Consider the following 17,245-nt stretch of genomic DNA (forward strand, 5'->3'; position numbering starts at 1 on the left):
ACCGGCCAAGGTGGAGGAAAATACAATTTTAAGTTGAAGCTACTATATAAAATTGCTATTGTGCTATAAGAAGGACAATTTCCAGCATAATTTAAAGCTGTCACTCTGTTCTTTATCAACTTCCCCTCACACAGCTCAGTGTCAGTCTCCTACATCCTGCTACAGCAAGTTGCAAGGTTGTAATCTTTAATTTGCAAGATGACAACCAAGCAATGAATTTAGCTGTTTTACACCAGTATATTTTAAGTCTGCATCCAAAAAGATGAGGGCAACAGGCCTGTATGGTAGGCTATCAACAATTCAAGCTCATTGTCTTGCTGCAGCTGCAAGGTGTCTGTGATAGAGAATCTGCAACATGCATAACATCTCTCATAACAGACTTCAACACTAGGCATAGACTGAAGGCCAAGTTATACTTATCAACACCATTCTTAAAAATATATTTTGTCATGTGGTGTTTGAGAAAACAGCAGCAAGATGGCTTCCATATTTTGAGAAATACTAGCCTATAGGCTAACGTTTTCTTGCTAGTTATATAGAGGGACTGATACAGCTTTCACGTCTGTACATGGCTAAATATCATGCTCGAATCAGATGGTTAGCTTAGCTTAGCACAAAGAGTGAAAACAGAGGGAGACAGCTAGCCAGCTTGCCCAATAGTGACAAATTTCCCATTACCAGCCCTGTTTTTAAGGTTTACAGCATGAGGTTAGTGTTAGCAGCCTTTCTGCTTAGCTTAGCAAAAAGAGTTGAAACAGGGAACAATGAGTTAGCCAGGATCAGTCAAATGATGGCAAAACCCTCCTGCCAGCAATCGATTTATGAAGTTATCTAAACACAAAATAGTTTCCTAACACCTTACTCATCACTTGTTGAACATGTAGCATAAAGGAATTCAAATGTATAACTAATGTGTTGGGGTTTGAGATACAGTGGAGCACAATAACTTCTTGGCCAGAAGAATAGTAGTAGTCATTTAAAAGTAAAAGAGATAGTCTGCCAACAAGAAAGTCTACTATAGGTTTTTATTATACAGTCCAGATAGGCTAATTTTGTTTAAGCTTTGAGCTTAGTCATGTTGTTGTTGTGCTAACTGAAGCTAACAATCTTTTAGCTGTAAATTCTTGCTAAAGATAGATAGATAGATAGATACAGATAGATAGATAGATAGATAGATAGATAGAAAAGGTGCGGATATAGTAGCCTATAAAATACATTCTGTCATTAAACATCACAACCTTTTCAAAATGTTGTTTTCAACTTCTCATCTTATTTTTGTTTAGAAAGTTACAATGCATGTTTCCGAAAATGTATAGCTACTTTTCTGAGCGGCCACACAGTAAGTGCCTCTCTGATCTGCAGTGTAGCATGTATTGGCAGGAGTATGATCTGGCATTTCTTGCAGGCAACGCAATAGCTCTGTTGATGTTATTCCTGTTTGAATTGAACTCAAACTTTGAATAATGTGACCCATAACAGTACTTTGGCTTGTTAACAAAACTTACGAATTTAGCAGAACATTAGCAGAATGGTTGGAACAAATCAGATGTAAATCAACTTAGTTATGCTTGAATTAAAGTGACACAATACTTGTCCAAACACCAAGTAATAACCATCTTCTTGGACAACAATTCTGTTTTCCTTCTGTGAAATTGCATTTCCTTGCTGCGCAGAAACGGTCCAAGGGATCTCTAATTTATTTCCTGTGAGAGAAGGCTAGATACACTTATTCAAAATAATGGCACACGGTGGGTTGCTTTAGCCAAAGACTTGAATGCAGTTTTACCTCTAATGTCTTGTTGTTTGTTAGTGTTAGCTGTTAAATACAGGAATGATGTTGAATCTGACAAAAGGGAGAATAAACATAATACTTAAATTTTATTAACTTAGGATACACTGTTTATGTGCTCACTAACAGATTAGACCATAACTAATGGACACATTTTCAAACCACCTCTGCAGCTGCTCTGTTCCCGTATTCCTCTCCTAGAAGAGACCTTCAGAGACTCTGAGCTCTTTGCAAAGCACTTGGCTTTAAGTCCTTAGAGAAAACAAAGCATTAGGAGAAAATGTATTATTGCAGCGTTATCTGAATGCTCACTAATGGCATAAATCTCAGTAGTACAATGTCCAAGATGACTCCATCCTGCATAATCAGTGACATACCTCCTTTGTTTGAGACATCTTGGCCATTTTCCCAATAACTCCCTCAGAACGTGGCTGATTTAATTGTAGAATTATGTCCCATTGGAGTTTGCAAAAACCTTTTTCTTTTTTTTTAACTCCGGCTCAGGAAAAGACTAAGACAAAACATAAATGTTATGAGTGATAATAAAGCATAGTAAAGCATTGTGAGACTAGAAAGCAGACTGGATGTCCTCAAGTTACTGAAATTAATGAGGTCACACATCAGTTAACCTCAGAAACCTGAAATTTTCCGTTTCTAAATGAGGAACTATCTTGCCTCTGCCTCTCAAGATGGAACTCATTTAGACTGTATGAAAAGTACAGACGAAATTTATTGTATTGTGAAACTTGCAGTCAAAGTAAAAGCCACATTTTAATAAAGACAAAAGGCCTCACTCAAAGAACATCATTCGTTCTTGTCTGTACTGGTGCCAGCAGACTCAAATGTGAAAGAAGTTTAACCTTTTAAATCAATACCACTCGCTGCTCATACACAAAAGACAGACAAATGCCTTTAGACAGAAAATGAAACATTTTAATCCATCAATCAACTCCATTTACAAAAGTATATCCCATTTTATATACAATATGTACAGAGACGTATAAACAACTATCATTTTTCCACATGGATTCACTCATGCTGTAGCTAAACAATAGCACTGTAACAAAACATATCGCTGATATTCTGCAGGGATGCTGTAGTGCAAATGTGTGCAAAATATATAGTGCTGTTGCCCTGTGAATACCTTATAACTCCAGTTTTAATGGGTTTTACTCGGCTCTGCATGGATACCTTTCTACTTGCTTTGAACATTCAAATGCTCTTTTAATCATTTTTATTACCCAGGGGCATATGGAGCTTTATACCCCTTGTTAAACCACTTATGTATAACTGTTAATATAATTAAATTAGTTAAAAGGCCAAGTATACAAATTGCAAATAAAAACAAAATAGCTTGTTTTTTTGGAGATACAAGATTATCATTCAACAGCACTTAAAATATGTAAATATTTAGTATATGTCAGCGCAGTGTCCTTCCTTGTTATAGAGATGCCGTCTGTGTTGACACAAAATGGTGACTATAAATAGACTCTTTTGTTTGATGAGGACGTTTGAGGGGAAGCAAAACAGTTTATATCGTCCTTTTTTAATACAGAATTGTGAAAGTGGACAAAAGTTGGCCAGGAGCTCCTCAAGTTTTACGTTTTCCTTAACAGGGGAAAGACTTTGGCTGGACAGTTGCTTCTGATTTAACCTCAGTGAGCAACTTTTTCTTTTTTGAGTGCTGCTGTGGTGTGTAGTTATCAGTTCTGTCCAGCAGATGGAGCCTCTCCAAGCCTGACACTTCCCAGGAAAGTGGTATGGTTGGTCATACTGATGAGTGTGTCCTCATACACTATGCGTATGGAGATCCTCTGGCCGGCGCGCAGCAGGCTCACACCAGCCGTATAGCAGGTGTTGAACTTGCGCTGTCCCGTCTCGATGCTGCAGGTGCAGCGCAGGAACGGGTTGGAGTCCACCATCACCTCATAGCTGGCAATGTCGGTGAAGTTGAGGTAGTACACCTGGTGAAGGGGGGAGACATAAAAAATCACAAGAGACTGAGAGGGGTAGTCAAAACAAGTCCACATGATATTTAGGAGCCTATTTGAAGCCGAAACAGCTGGAATACCAGAGTAGCCAACAAGGGTTTGAGTTATAGACGTTCAAAGTTTACTACAGGCAGACAGAAAAGATATGTCTTAAAATATAACTCAAATCTTTATGGGTAAGAAAAGCAAGCAAGGTTTAAATCTCAACTATAAACTGCCAGTTCTTTTGACTCTGAACTGTAAATTATAAGAGTTACGTCAAGGACCGTACTCACTTCTACCTGACTATATATGAAGTAGACCCCGTCCAGCAGCACCTCTAGCTCTCCAGAGCGAGAGTGCATTTTAAACACGCGGTGATGGATGGACACCATCTTCCAGTTCCTAAGGATGCCTTCAGAAAGATCTAAACATGTCACAACAAACAAACAAGAGGCAAACAGTCATCATAAACAGCTATCAGCGGTGTTTAACTGCAACCAGAGCTCTGTGCTGGCAGAAAGAAAAAGAGCACAGTAAGTGGCTTTTTTTCTTGAATGACAAAGTAATGTGAAATAACCAGAGTGTGTTAGAATAGGTGGCTTCTGCTTCCGACCCGAGTTAATATAGATCTGACTTAAACAGTAATATAAGCCTGTAACTGTATACTAATCCTATAATAGCTCTAGGATTATTTGAGGGTTACTATAATCTTATAGTACATATAAGTAGCAATATTTAGCCATTTAAACCATAAACTCTTAGTCTAGCTGCATCAGATATAGAAAAAACATTTTAAAAATGACAAAACCTGGTATGTTTATTTATTCTGGCACAAGCCTATGGTTTAGCAGGCATGCGTTTATTAAACCAGTTGCAGACACAGAGTTCTGACGAAGGACACTGACAGGGATTAAGCCTGTTTATTGTTCTGTGTCAAACACAGGGGAGTAACTACAACCGAGAACAGACAGAGGACCCACCTTCTCTCACTTGGATTGTCGTCTCTTGCCCCTGCAAATGAACCACTGCAGGCTGAAAAACACAAAAGATCTCTGGTGACTAATCTGGATGCGCAGTAAAACAAGAGAAACAGCTGTTTCGTCAGGGGTTTTGTGTTAGGGTAAAATTTAATTTTAAAAGCTGACATAACCTACCTGGAATTCCTTTGTTTTCGTCCTATCGGGAACCCCTGTAACAATAAAAGAGAGAAAGGGAGATACAAGATAAAATTCTGGCCTTCGACATTGCTGAGAAGAAGAGATGATGATTAAAACAAAACAAACAGTGAAATAGTTTAAAGATGGATTACAGCTATCCCACAGTATGTTTGACAGGCTGCACCAGAGACCTGCACTGAGAAGGCAATGAGTTCAACAATTTTGACAACCTGAGCCCCCTTCTAGTGTGGGAACACGTCTACATGCAGGAAAGTACTGTAATCTAAGAACAAATCTCTCAACTCGTGGGTGTTTTCAGCTTCTCTGGCTTGATTCTTGGCTATCTCAGTGCGTATCGTGTCGTTTCTGTTTTATACCTGACGGACCTTGACTGCCCGGAGGTCCCTGTGGCCCGGGGGGTCCAGGGGGTCCTGCAGGCCCCACAGCGTTGCTCCCAGGAATACCGGGGATTCCAGGTATGCCCGGTGGCCCCTGCGGGCCCGGAGGACCAGGGGGACCAGGAGGCCCTGGCACTGACCTCTTTTTCCCTGCAAAGAGAGAAAGCAGAATGCACCAGACTGAGTGGCTGATTTTTTCGTCTGGAGAGTGAATTTATGTATATAGCCTGAAATAAAAAAATTGCCTCTGATGGAATTACAGTCTGTATAGCATCCATACAGACTGTAAATTATGATATGAAGACGGCAAAGAGGCAGAAGATATGTCCCCAAAGGACAGAATCAAATATGGAAAACTTGTCAATTTGTGTAATTCAACATAGTTGGGATTTGGACGACTTTTCAAGGTAACATCCTTAAAGTAGATGGCAGGTAGTAGTCCAGGAAGGAATGACCAACATTACTGAAATGTAAGACATGTTATGCATTACCTTTTTTCTTCTCTTTCCTCCTTTCCTTTCCAGTTGATTCTGTAAAATAGCAAAGCAGGGTGATCAGGCTTCAAAGGGCTCTTGAACAATTATTATGTCAGATAACATCTCAAATATCCCGCTCATTCCGTGTAGGTATCAAAAATAGGCTAAAATAACAGATACAGAGGTGCAGTGCTGAACACTGGAGTGGAGGTATGTCAGTCTGTGGTATCTTCTAGTGTAGTAATTTGTAAGTGTGGTTTCACCTCCTCTGTATGAACAAGTGCCTTAAGCATTCACAGGCAGTGGAACTGGAGAAGATCATTAGAGAGATACTTTATCCTGCCAAAATCCTTTTCTTTGAATTAAGCCCAGATGGAGAATGCAGATGAAAGTGTGTCTACATGTGGGTGTGTGCATGTGTTTGTGTGTGAGTCTTCTTTTTAAAACACATGTGAGTGTGTGTCTGTGTGTGTGTGTATGCGTGGTGGATGTTGGTGGGGCATCCATGTCAGCCCTTGAAAGACAGAACGCACTTAGTGTGCATCTGCGTGCGTGTTGTGTATGCAGCTGAAGAATCCTTTCAAAAAGCCGTCTCGCTGCTCTTGTGTTTACCATGTCATTACAACTACAAAGGCCATTTAACCTTAAAACCTCACAGTTTGAGTCCCCCTCAAACATATGGCCAGTGTTTCTCCTCTGGCTAAATGACTGGATGCATCCGCATAGATTTCTGTTAACGAGCAGCCCTATCTGGAATCTGGTGCCCGTTAGGAGTGCCCAGAACACACACACACACACACACACACACACACACACACACACACACACACGCACACACGCACACACGCACACACGCACACACGCACACAAACACACACACACATCTAAGACTGAGATTACAAAAGCCTTTGTCTGTGCGCTGAGAGCAGAGGAGAGACCTGGGAATGATTAGTGTTTAGAGGCTCGGGACTTTACTGATTTATGTAGAAAGTCTCAAAGGTGAGTTTTTTCTTCTAATTTAAACACAATCACTAAACTTCCCCCCAAGTATTCAGTGTCACGCCACAGACATCGGAATGCCTTGTGATCATGCTGCACTTGTTGCACTGAGACATGAAACTTCAAAGGCTAGGCTTTTCTTTTTTTTTTACTTGCATAGCTTGCATTCTAAATAAAAACTACAAAAGAAAAATTCAGACATGTCAACCTTACGGCTTTCTGTGAAGCCATTGATTATGATAAATCAATTTGTTGGGATTTATAAAACCCAGATAGCCTCAGATGATAACTGGCCCCTTAAAGGGAATGCTTGTTCTAAAGAAAGATGATACATTTTCTGACGTTTCAGACCTGACCGATACCACAGCTGGATTACAAAGTTAACAACTGCTTGGTCGATGAATAAAAAAATATATATATCGGGGAGCACATGTTATTTCGAGACGAAGGGAAATCAGTGAAAGGCTTTCGCTGTCTGTTTCAAATTGGTGAAACCCTCCCAAACTTCTTGTTGTCCTTGTTTGCTATCCAAGTAATAATCAATCCCATTCTGTTTAATCACTCGCTCTATAAACTAGGCAACATTATGTGGGTGAGCTGCTCTGTTAAATGGGCACAAAGCAGTAAAATAATAGATTTCCACAAAAAGTGAGAAACTGTTAACAAACTGTTTTCAAATTTAAAGAGCCGTAAGCCCACCAAAAGCCTGTTATTTACACTGTACTGAATCCCCTCCAAACAAGCAGAGTTATGGAAACCAGGGCCCACAGTCCAGCTGGTGGTTGCCAAGCACTTCCAGAAAATGGACTGATCATGATGCAGGTGCACCAGAAAGCAAATGTTTGTTGTTTTTTTTGTCATGAAATGTACTAAGAGTTTGAGCAAGACAAATACTGAAGAGGAGCCCCGGAAAGCAATAAAGCCAAAGTGTTCAGCAACAAGACGCAAGGACAAAGAGAGGGTCCTCGTCGCAGATCGCATTATTGGGTGGAGATGGATAATAGGCGGGGCCAGACTGTTCCTATTGGATAGCCCAGAGTAGACTATATTGTGAGCCAACACCCCCTAGCAGAAGTTATAATACACAACACTGCTCACTTCTCTGCGTTAGTTTGACTTTAAGGCTACAGTAACAAAGGATAGGAAATAATGTTTTCTTGTTCTGTCTTTAAGGGTCATTAGACTTTTTTGTTTCATTTGAGAGTCGTAACTATCTATTCATTTCCTTGATGGGATGGTTTCATAGTTTTACAAACAGACCCAATCAGTCAGTTAAAAGGATTTAACAGCAAAGTTGTTGTAACCCCTGTCCAAAAATCTAAAAGCCTATGAGATGTTCCCTTCCCTTGCATACATCCCCGCCTGTATGCTTCTTAAGAACTACTTAAATTACGTTGGATAGTTAAGCCATTTACATTTTTTAAAATCATGTTTTTTAGGTCTTTAGGTGTCATGTTTGCAGTTGGGATGACTTTTCCCCTTTGAATCAGATAGTGAAAAAATGTTAAGCTGAGTGTACGGGCTATCAACAGGCTATCACTTAAGAGTCGTATAATTATTCTACTTATAATTTTTTTTGCATAATTAAACATGATGTGCTTGCTGACAGAACCTCAGCTTCCACTAAGGACACCAATATTTGTAGTTTTATTAGCTTGGATTTCCAATGTTTTAACCTGGAAATAAAAAAATATTTTGTATCTTTACAGTTTGATTAATTAAAAAGAGTAGATCAGAAAAACAGAGATCTGTTGAATGCATAGTGCTTCAGACAATTGGTTTCACTATTAACTGGCCTTTGATTTGATCTCTTTCTCACCGGTATGAAGAACTAATTTTGTCCCTGTACGTAATTAAACATTGTGTACTGATTACACAAGAATGACTTCATCATAATGAACTTAATGACTAATCGCTAAGTAGCCATCAAATTAATTGATATATTTTTGGCCTCCATTAAAATGCAGTTTATAAATTGTGCTTCTCGTGCTCAATAAAGAAGCTCTCATAGTAATATGTTCATATTTGTAGTTCTTATCTAGCAGACGGTGCTTTTTGAGTCATGACATCCATACATGTCTGACCACCGCCCATTAGATGTCCATCAAGCCCATGTCTGACCCCGCACCAATCTGCATGTTACATCTCTGAGTTAGTGAGGACAAAAGACACAACAGGAGATATTAATGATCACCCCCCCCCCCCCCCCCCCAAAAAAAACCCAACTAAAAACAAAAACAAACAAATAAAAAAACATACCTGTTTCTGGCTGCTTGCCAGGACTCCTTTTCGATCGCTGAGTTATCCCCCTGTGATCCTCTGTGGCAAGGAATTCACTATTTCTGTGCAGTAACTTCTCCTGTTGAAAAATAAAACAAAAGGAAATATAATATTAATGAGAACCTAAATTCATAGAGCAGAATATTCATGGCTTTCTCCAGAGTTTCTCCTCATAAATGTATACAGGCCACGAGGCCAGGACCATCTCAAATTAATCCTGTTAGGCCAAATAAGGAAAGACTGATACAGAATTTGAGAGCAAAACCAACAGCCTACAAGTGGCCTTTCTATTCTTGGGGTATAATGTTTGCACAGACACAATTTAGGGCATTCGAAAAGATGTGAGACACTGTCAGGAAGCACATTCATTTGTGGCCAAGTCATTGTCTGTCCCACTGGGGCTGTAACTCATCCTGTAACCAGAGTCACTTTTGTCTGTGTTTGTGCTGTTTGAGACACTCTCACCTGGACTAGACTGCTCTAAAATTCACCTTTTCACACAAAAGGAGTGTATGAATTGTGGTTAATGTGAGAGCAATACCCATTCATAGGCACCTGGTCCCAGCCCTATTCAGAGGAAGCATGAATAAACTAAAAAAAAAAAAAGAAAAGGATCTGATGAAGCTGCTCTGAGCTCATACCTAAAAAAACCAGGGAAAGTTATGCTACAGCGAGTGGGGTGTTCCCATGGGCGAGTGACTGGCGGGACAAACCGCATGCCTGTGTTTTTGTGTGAATGGTTCTGGTCGTCCTAAATTCACATGAACTCTGTAGGACGTGTTGAACTGACTGTAGCATGCCAGAGACGCGACTGGCTCTGACAACCAAAAAAAAAAAAAAAAAAAACCATTTCGTGCTAAGGATTCAGAAGTTTAGAAATGCAGATTGTTCAAAGTCCCATTCGGTTAGGACAGCCAGTTCGTGATCAATTTTTGGAGGTTTCCCAGAACCCCGATAGACAAAAGGGAACTCGACGCTTGAAAAACAACAAGACCACCCAAAGGCCTCTTTTCGTCAAGCAGATATACGAGATTGTCGCACTTTGGAGTGTCAGCATAAATAATGGTAGGAGTGAAAGATAAAGGCGCTCAATAGCTGAGGACAGATCAGACAACTTGTATTTGTGCTGGACATCTGCTTGGAGTTTGGATAACTGACATCTCCAAAGCAATGACACGTGCAGCACCTAAGCATGGATCACAAGATAATAAATATTGATGTATCACTTATTTTTACTGCTTTGGGTGAATCAGACAAGCTTGCTGACAGACACTTGACCTCTGTAGGCCAGTCCCAGTTGGGTACAAGATGACATATTCCACGTTTCCCTCTGTGACGCTCAAGTAAACATAGTTGTTAAACCCCGACGGCGAGAAATCTCCTCCTGAAAGCAGCGTGAACTCCGAGTGCCTCTTTGTGTGGTTTTAGCGTGCTGAGCCACTGAAAGACCATAAGAAGACAGACAAGAAAAGTTATGTTTCGAGTTTTCTTCAATACCTCGTCTCAGATGTGGGATCCCCCCCTGTGGTAAGGGTTGAGCTGTATCATGTCAAACACCCCCCACTGGCTGTGTTGGGCCAGCTCAAAGATGTTAAAGTCTACATCCCTGTCCAGCTGCCAGCCATGTCTGACCATATAAGCAACGGGAATTCCAGCCCGATGGAGGAGTGTGTGGTGGAACAGTTTATCGACACACACAGACCTCCAGATGTTCCCGCGAGCAGCGACGTTTGCTGTTCATTTGGTGCGCAGGTGTCTCCACATCTCCTCTCCAGCTGTTGGCATATAGGGGGCTTTTACTTCTCAAAGGATTCTGGGTGTATGTTCAGGCATATGGCATTACACTTTCGTCTGTTCTGACAGCCAAACATGATTCAACAGCCAATTTTTGGCCCGAGATTAAGCCCCAGCAGAACGACAAAAAAACAAACAAGCAATCTGCTAAGCTACTAGCAAACTGGAGCTTTAGATGAAGGCTACAAAGTGATCCGTTAGAAAAAGCTATTCCATTATATGACTATGAGAAACGGTTTTGCGCCCTTCTTTGCTTCATTTAACTTCATTACAACATTTACAGCCTTCAAAGGCACGCAGAGTTACAGTAAATCAGGATGACAACGTGTTGGTATGTATGCCAAGTGCCAACTATTGAGTAAACCATTCTTTTTTCAGCACAAGGGGAAAAATGCTATTAATTAGAGGGCTTTCAAATCTTCAAAGCGTGGGGGGTGCTGTTGCGCTCAGAGGACGCGATTCCCTGTTGCTCCGTGAGGATATGACTAAAATGCAGTCACCCCAGGGATGTGTAATTTTGTGATCACAAGCCTTCTTTTTGCCCTATTAACACTTAGTATTACAACAGCTTGTATTTTTTACCCTTTTGCGCGCTTATAAAACCCAAACTCCCTGACATTTAAGCAGTTTGTGAGAACAAAATGCCTCTGCTAAGGCGTCTCTTTTCCAAGCTCACATTCTTGTGGCGGTAACTCCTTGAAATCTTGGACCAGCAGTGACAATTAGTCACTAAATTGTGGTTGAGAATGTGAGGTTACAAAGTTGAGGAGGTGAAACTCGGGGCTTGTGGCTGCGGGTGCCAGATGCGGACTTGATGCCCATCACCACTGTACAGTCGTTACTCAGTGTAAAGTGCTGAGGAGACATGGTCCATAAAAGTCTTCGAGATTCAGACTGCTGGACTTGACAGATGAACGGAACAGCATGTGTTCTTCTTAAATATCACCAGAAAAAGGAGTGTCCATACCCCAGCCAATATCAGACACTGCTCTCTGGAAAACCCATATGTTTTCAACCATAACTCGGGTAATTTAATAACACCATCCATAGATTGTCATCTAAAAAGCTGTGGAGCTCAACCTAAGGGAAATGTTGCCTGTCAGCAGCCAATCACATGTCATTGTTGCAACACTTGCTGGCACAGTGACTTCTAGATTAATGCCATGAATGCTTAAAGAATTTATTATTTTTGGTAGATGTTTGTGACTCTGGACTTAATCTGTACTGGGCGTCTAGTCTTTGCCATCCGTCTGTCAAGATGATTCAGTGTTGTATGGAAAAATTCACACCCTCGTATGTCTGATGTTTTGACCTCCTCTACCCCTTGCTTTAATAACACTTGTGTCCAAACTGATTCGTTCCTGACACGCAGGCTCCCTCTATATGTTCACATGATACTTCTGTTTTAACTAATCAAGCACTGGTCACAATTAAAGCAAAAGTGGGTGACAGCCCACCCTGGCGCCCCAAGAGCTTGTACGCTGCTGAGGACTTTGGGTCTCATCAAACTGACTTTTTTAATAGCCGTTAACTAGACTCCAGATGTTTCAGCATCTGTTCTCTGTGTGACTTTGAAGGCACACATCAGAGGAGAAAATTATTTCATATAATGGTTATAAGAAAAATGTTAGGCAAGAAGAAAAAGCCATCCAAGCTAACACAATTAAGTGTTCCATGGGTGGATTTTTATTATGTCTCACTCTCTGAGGTCAGGTGAAAGAGGGTCAGGCTCTGTGCCAGTGACACTTGCTCTTTTTTCCACGAACACTCTTCATCACACTCTTGTTTCAAACCTAAGAACGACACATACACACAGAAACTCTAACATGCACACGCACGCACACACACGCACACACACACGCACACACATACCTGGGAGGGACTTTTTACTGTTGGGAACAGCGCAGATCTGCTGGACAGCTGGGGTTTACTGCCTTGCTCAGGGGCATGCAGACTGAGAGTGTGGATGGAAAGACTGTTTGTTCATGTCCCAGGCATGACCATTAATGACCACATCATCTGCTCTCATAAAGAAGCAACTGAGAAGGTGTGAGATGCAAGTGCGACATAATTTTTGAGTGCATGTCTGCAACAAAGATCTCATCACCATGTTTTCAATTGTCTACATGCTTTAATTGTATTATTGCGAGGAATTCTTTTAGGAAATCTTGAAGTTTAGAAAAAGAGTATTGTTTTAATTTTTGTACGGACATCTGAGAAAACTAAATTGTACAGACATCCGGACAGATAGTGGTGTCCCGAAAAACTGATTACAAACTTGTTGTATTACAGCTTTTAAAGCCAAGATCCTAATCTGGGGTTTATAACGACAACCATTTTCTTCAGATCAGGGGTGAATCTAAAACAGCTGCCAAATTCAAAGAAAAAAATAAAGTTTGGCCTGGGTAGTTTAGGTCAGTTTTTTTCCTCTGTGAAAGAATGAAAAGTAGGTGACACGTGGTGTCTGAAAACTTAAAAAAAATAAGTCTTAGTTTGTAGATTTAAATGTAATTTCCTGTCATTTTAACACATTATTGTTAGTTCTATTCTTCATTAAAACTAATGGACAAAAAAACCTGAGCTGTAGACAAAAATTCATACATTTCCTTCTCTCCGAAGGTACTTAAAGAAGATATTTAATTCTGAAAACTCTTGTCAACGTTGTTGTCCATTCAAAAAGAACATTTATCCTCTTCAATGCTAAGATCTCAATAGAGCAGCAGCTCTTGCTCTTCAGCTTTTACTAAAGAAAGCGTTGTGAGAATAATGCCAAAAAAAGGTCTACTTCTTCTTGGCATGGTGTTTAGCGTGGCTGATTTATGTTCAACACTGTCCAGCGCAGTTGAAAACGATCTGACACGCACTCAAATAGTGTATAATGCTGTTATGACATGATAGGTAGCCACAACACGTGTCTTCTCAAGAAAACGTCTGAGTAGGAGTAAACCTTTGATAGACTGCATGTGTATCAGTATGCATGTTTGTTCCTTTACGTGATCACTTTGGCTCAGGTTGTTGTCTGGAATGACTGTTCATGTTCTGTTACACTTGTCTGTATACCTGCCCGTCACATCCAATTTAACTGATGCTGCTGAAGTTCCTTTGATGAAGACTTGTGTTAAAAAATCCAATAAACAATTTTTTGTCATGCAAAAAAAAAATCTCTTCAAAGGAAATGCTTGAAAAGCTAACAAGTGCGGCCGCTGCGCCCAAATGCCACATGCTCCTGTTTCTCCAACTATGTAAACTGTGGGATGTGTAATCAGAGTTGTTTAATGCAGACATCTGGCACGGACAGCATCACAGCGCTGTTAAATATTTACAGCTGGGCCACAGTCTTTCACCTCATGAAGCGTCACCATCTGGGTTGAATACCAAACCCATCTCGCTCGGTTTTAACCAGAGAAACCAAACTAAAATAAGCTTTGCAAAGCACTAAATGAATAGGCTGAGCTTTCCACTTGTAAAAGGAAAATATTACAAACACCAAAACCAGCATCTGAACTCCATGATGTTTCCGACGGAGACACAAACGCCTCCATCCTTAACAAACTTCTCTGAGTGGTTATCGTGTTTAGGGGTTCTGCACAACATCATGTCCAGCCAATGCCCCACACAGAGGATCATTTTCTCTTAAAAGGTTGAACAACTGGTGACACATGAGCTAATTAAGCAAACAATGTTGAGACCTACACTCAGTCCCTTTGTGCTGATGAGATTAGGGAGTATGTGGAGGTGGTGATGGTGAGGATAGGGTGTGTGTGTGTGTGTGTGTGTGGGGGGGGAGCTGGCTGTTGCCAAAGCCACAGACAACACTCTGAACATTCAATCAGGCCGCTGCCAGAAAAGAAAACACATGTGAAACGATTCTGGCTCAGCTCCAAGTACCAACTGCCCCATCTAAGTCCTGATGAATTTACATCAGCCCCTGGGCTTTGCACCTGCTGGTGATCCAGTTAATTTTCTGTCCACCTGCTGCAACACACTGAATGACCCATGCAGAGGGGATCCAGCTGGGCAGGCTGCCTCGGGTTTGAGCATCAACCTCTGTCTGTTAAGTGAGAGCTCTGGAAAAAGAGACAAATTGGGTTAAATGCGTTTCAATTTAGGAAACATAAAAAGCTGCTCATGGAGCATAATGTTTAACCGGGCTGTACTGATTCCTTGTGTTATGAAGGTACCATTTCTGGACCATACCTCTCGTGACTTCCCTGATATGGTCACCTGAAAACGACACTTTATTCAGCTGACAGGTTTGAAGTTACCATTGTGCATCTTCGTCCAAGAGACTGACTCACGCACACGGGAGCCCTACTTCAAAACATATTTGTCTGGAAACTGAGCAGGCAAAACTTCGTGACAAGGCTACTGTAAATAAGTTGCCCAGAAACATGCCATAACAGAGCACAGGCACAAACCTGACACCGTGATACGGGAACAGGAGGACGGACGGAGGTGAATGAACACGAACAGCCTCCCGTGTGAGGAATGAAAACAATGTGGTTTTGAATTAGCTGTGCCTTCTAACATCTCACTGTTTTCTTCTCGTGTTTTTTTACCTCATGACCCTCTCCGCCGCGGCTGCTCCCGGGGTCCGGGCGCGGGTGTCCGGGCGAGAGCGCCGCCGCCGGGTCAGCCAGGTCACTCCCCGCAAGAGGCAACATGGAGTCCCGCTTCTGGTGGATAATTTCCCTTTTGACTTCGGAGCGCAGGTCCAGATAGCAGACGAGGGTGACAGCGTGAAGACACAGAGACAGCAGGAATAATCCCAGGAAGACAACACTGCTGCTGGTCCGAGTCCTGCACTTCTTGTTGCACGTGCAGGGAGCCGCTCTAGGCATCACTTTGTCCGGGAAATCCTCCGCGGATGAACCATCGCATGCCATTATCGGACTGAGCGCGAGGCAGGCTCTTTATCTCGACATAATCGGCTCGTTTGTCTCGCGCGGGCCGCGGCTATTCATCAACGTGGAAACTCATAGGTGCAGCAGCGGCAGGTCGGCGCAAACTTCTTCGGGTATCTGTAGTAACAAGGGAGACCCGCCCACCTCGTGCTTTGATTGGCTGAGTACAATTACGAACCCAGACAATCCTGGAAAAATCCGGGCCAGAGGTTGGGGACTGGATGCACCAGGTGCAGTAGTTGAGCGACACCTAATGGACAAAGTGAGCAACTGCAACGCTTCATTAAATGATGACAATCAGATGCTGCATTGACCATATTCCCCTTTTATTTAGTTTGTTCATTGTGTAGTGATTATTTTTCACTTGAAGGGCACATTTGTGAACTTAATAATTTCCTCTGCGTGTATCTGGGGAAAGGCTAGTCACTGATGTAGTTCATGTTGTTTATTCATATGTTTTAGGCCTTAGGCAGGCTATTTTTCATTGCCGTACTTTGTTTGGTTCTTTGTTTTAATATGTGGGTGGCACAGAACTGATTCAAAAGCATGGTAAATATTGCCCGATGTTGTTATTGAAAAAGAACTAGCAGTTGATGATCGTATCTATTTCATCAAAGAGTGGGAAAGTATTGCAAATTGTATTGTTAACCAGACATTACACAATTAAATTCAATTAGGCCTGCACCTACATCTGGACCCTGTCAGACTTGAACAGTATGATAGCAGGCTTGGAAGAGAGTCAAAGTCACTGTGAGGTCAGCTCTGTGTACAACACCATCAAAGACTCTAAACATGCGTCACTCAGCCGGACACAGAGGAAAGTTTGACATTTATGTTACCAAGAAGCCAGCTGAGGACAATGTTTTAGCAAGATTGAATGTGGCACTGATGTTTCTACACTCTTGACATCCAAAGGCGGCCCTACTTTCTCTTCAGATGTCGACACTTTGATCTCTGAGGCAGAGAACAGGAGTTAGGTTGTTCTCAGGACGTCCTTGAGATGATGAAACCCGTGCATTGTGCAGGCATGAAACTTTGCGGGGCTTGATGTATCACCAGCTTAGATTGGTTTTCAGGGAAGTGCCACAAAACATCTGTCTTTATTTCTTTGGGACAAAGTTTGACATTTCGGTGCACTTGACCTACAGAGAGGTGCACTCCCTCATAATAAGAGCTCACCCTGACAGACACTGAGTAATCGTCAGCTTTCGCTTTGTATTGTCGAGGAAAGTAATAGAGAGGAATTACTTTTGGAGATCAGAATATGGGTATTTCATCACTGGGAAATGTGTTCAGCACAACGTTGAGGCCAAAATTCATTACAATATTTCTCATTTTTTGCTCTTGCTGCCACTGTATTACAGCCCATTTCACCTCACCACAATCTGTTTCATTCCCCTCACTCATCTGCAGAAGAAAAGTGATTCTAGTCAGCTGCCACTGAAGGGCAGCATTGCCAAGCCATGAATCAATAT

At 41.6% G+C, this 17,245-nt stretch overlaps 1 protein-coding gene and 1 pseudogene across 6 annotated transcripts; both read right to left on the minus strand.

Moving 5' to 3' along the window:
- Positions 1 to 186: 186 nt before the first annotated feature.
- On the minus strand, positions 187 to 2,560 carry LOC109996457 (tumor necrosis factor ligand superfamily member 13B-like; annotated as a pseudogene).
- Positions 2,561 to 2,700: 140 nt separating this feature from the next.
- On the minus strand, positions 2,701 to 16,223 carry eda (ectodysplasin A). 6 transcript variants are annotated; one of them, XM_065958965.1, is made up of 8 exons: positions 15,426 to 16,223; positions 9,052 to 9,151; positions 5,809 to 5,847; positions 5,297 to 5,467; positions 4,917 to 4,951; positions 4,743 to 4,794; positions 4,062 to 4,174; positions 2,701 to 3,753 (listed from the first exon to the last, which is right to left on the minus strand). In XM_065958965.1, the coding sequence occupies exons 1-8, from the start codon at positions 15,750 to 15,752 to the stop codon at positions 3,493 to 3,495; spliced, it is 1,098 nt and encodes a 365-aa protein (XP_065815037.1). In that variant the 5' UTR covers positions 15,753 to 16,223; the 3' UTR covers positions 2,701 to 3,492. The 6 variants fall into 6 exon arrangements, with proteins under 6 accessions (XP_065815037.1, XP_065815038.1, XP_020506263.1 ...); XM_065958966.1 differs by having other exon boundaries at positions 4,056 to 4,174; positions 5,306 to 5,467; positions 15,426 to 16,221; XM_020650607.3 differs by having other exon boundaries at positions 4,062 to 4,186; positions 15,426 to 16,219.
- Positions 16,224 to 17,245: the final 1,022 nt, after the last annotated feature.

This window comes from Labrus bergylta, chromosome 9 (assembly GCF_963930695.1).
Source record: "Labrus bergylta chromosome 9, fLabBer1.1, whole genome shotgun sequence".
NCBI classification, from domain to species: domain Eukaryota; kingdom Metazoa; phylum Chordata; class Actinopteri; order Labriformes; family Labridae; genus Labrus; species Labrus bergylta.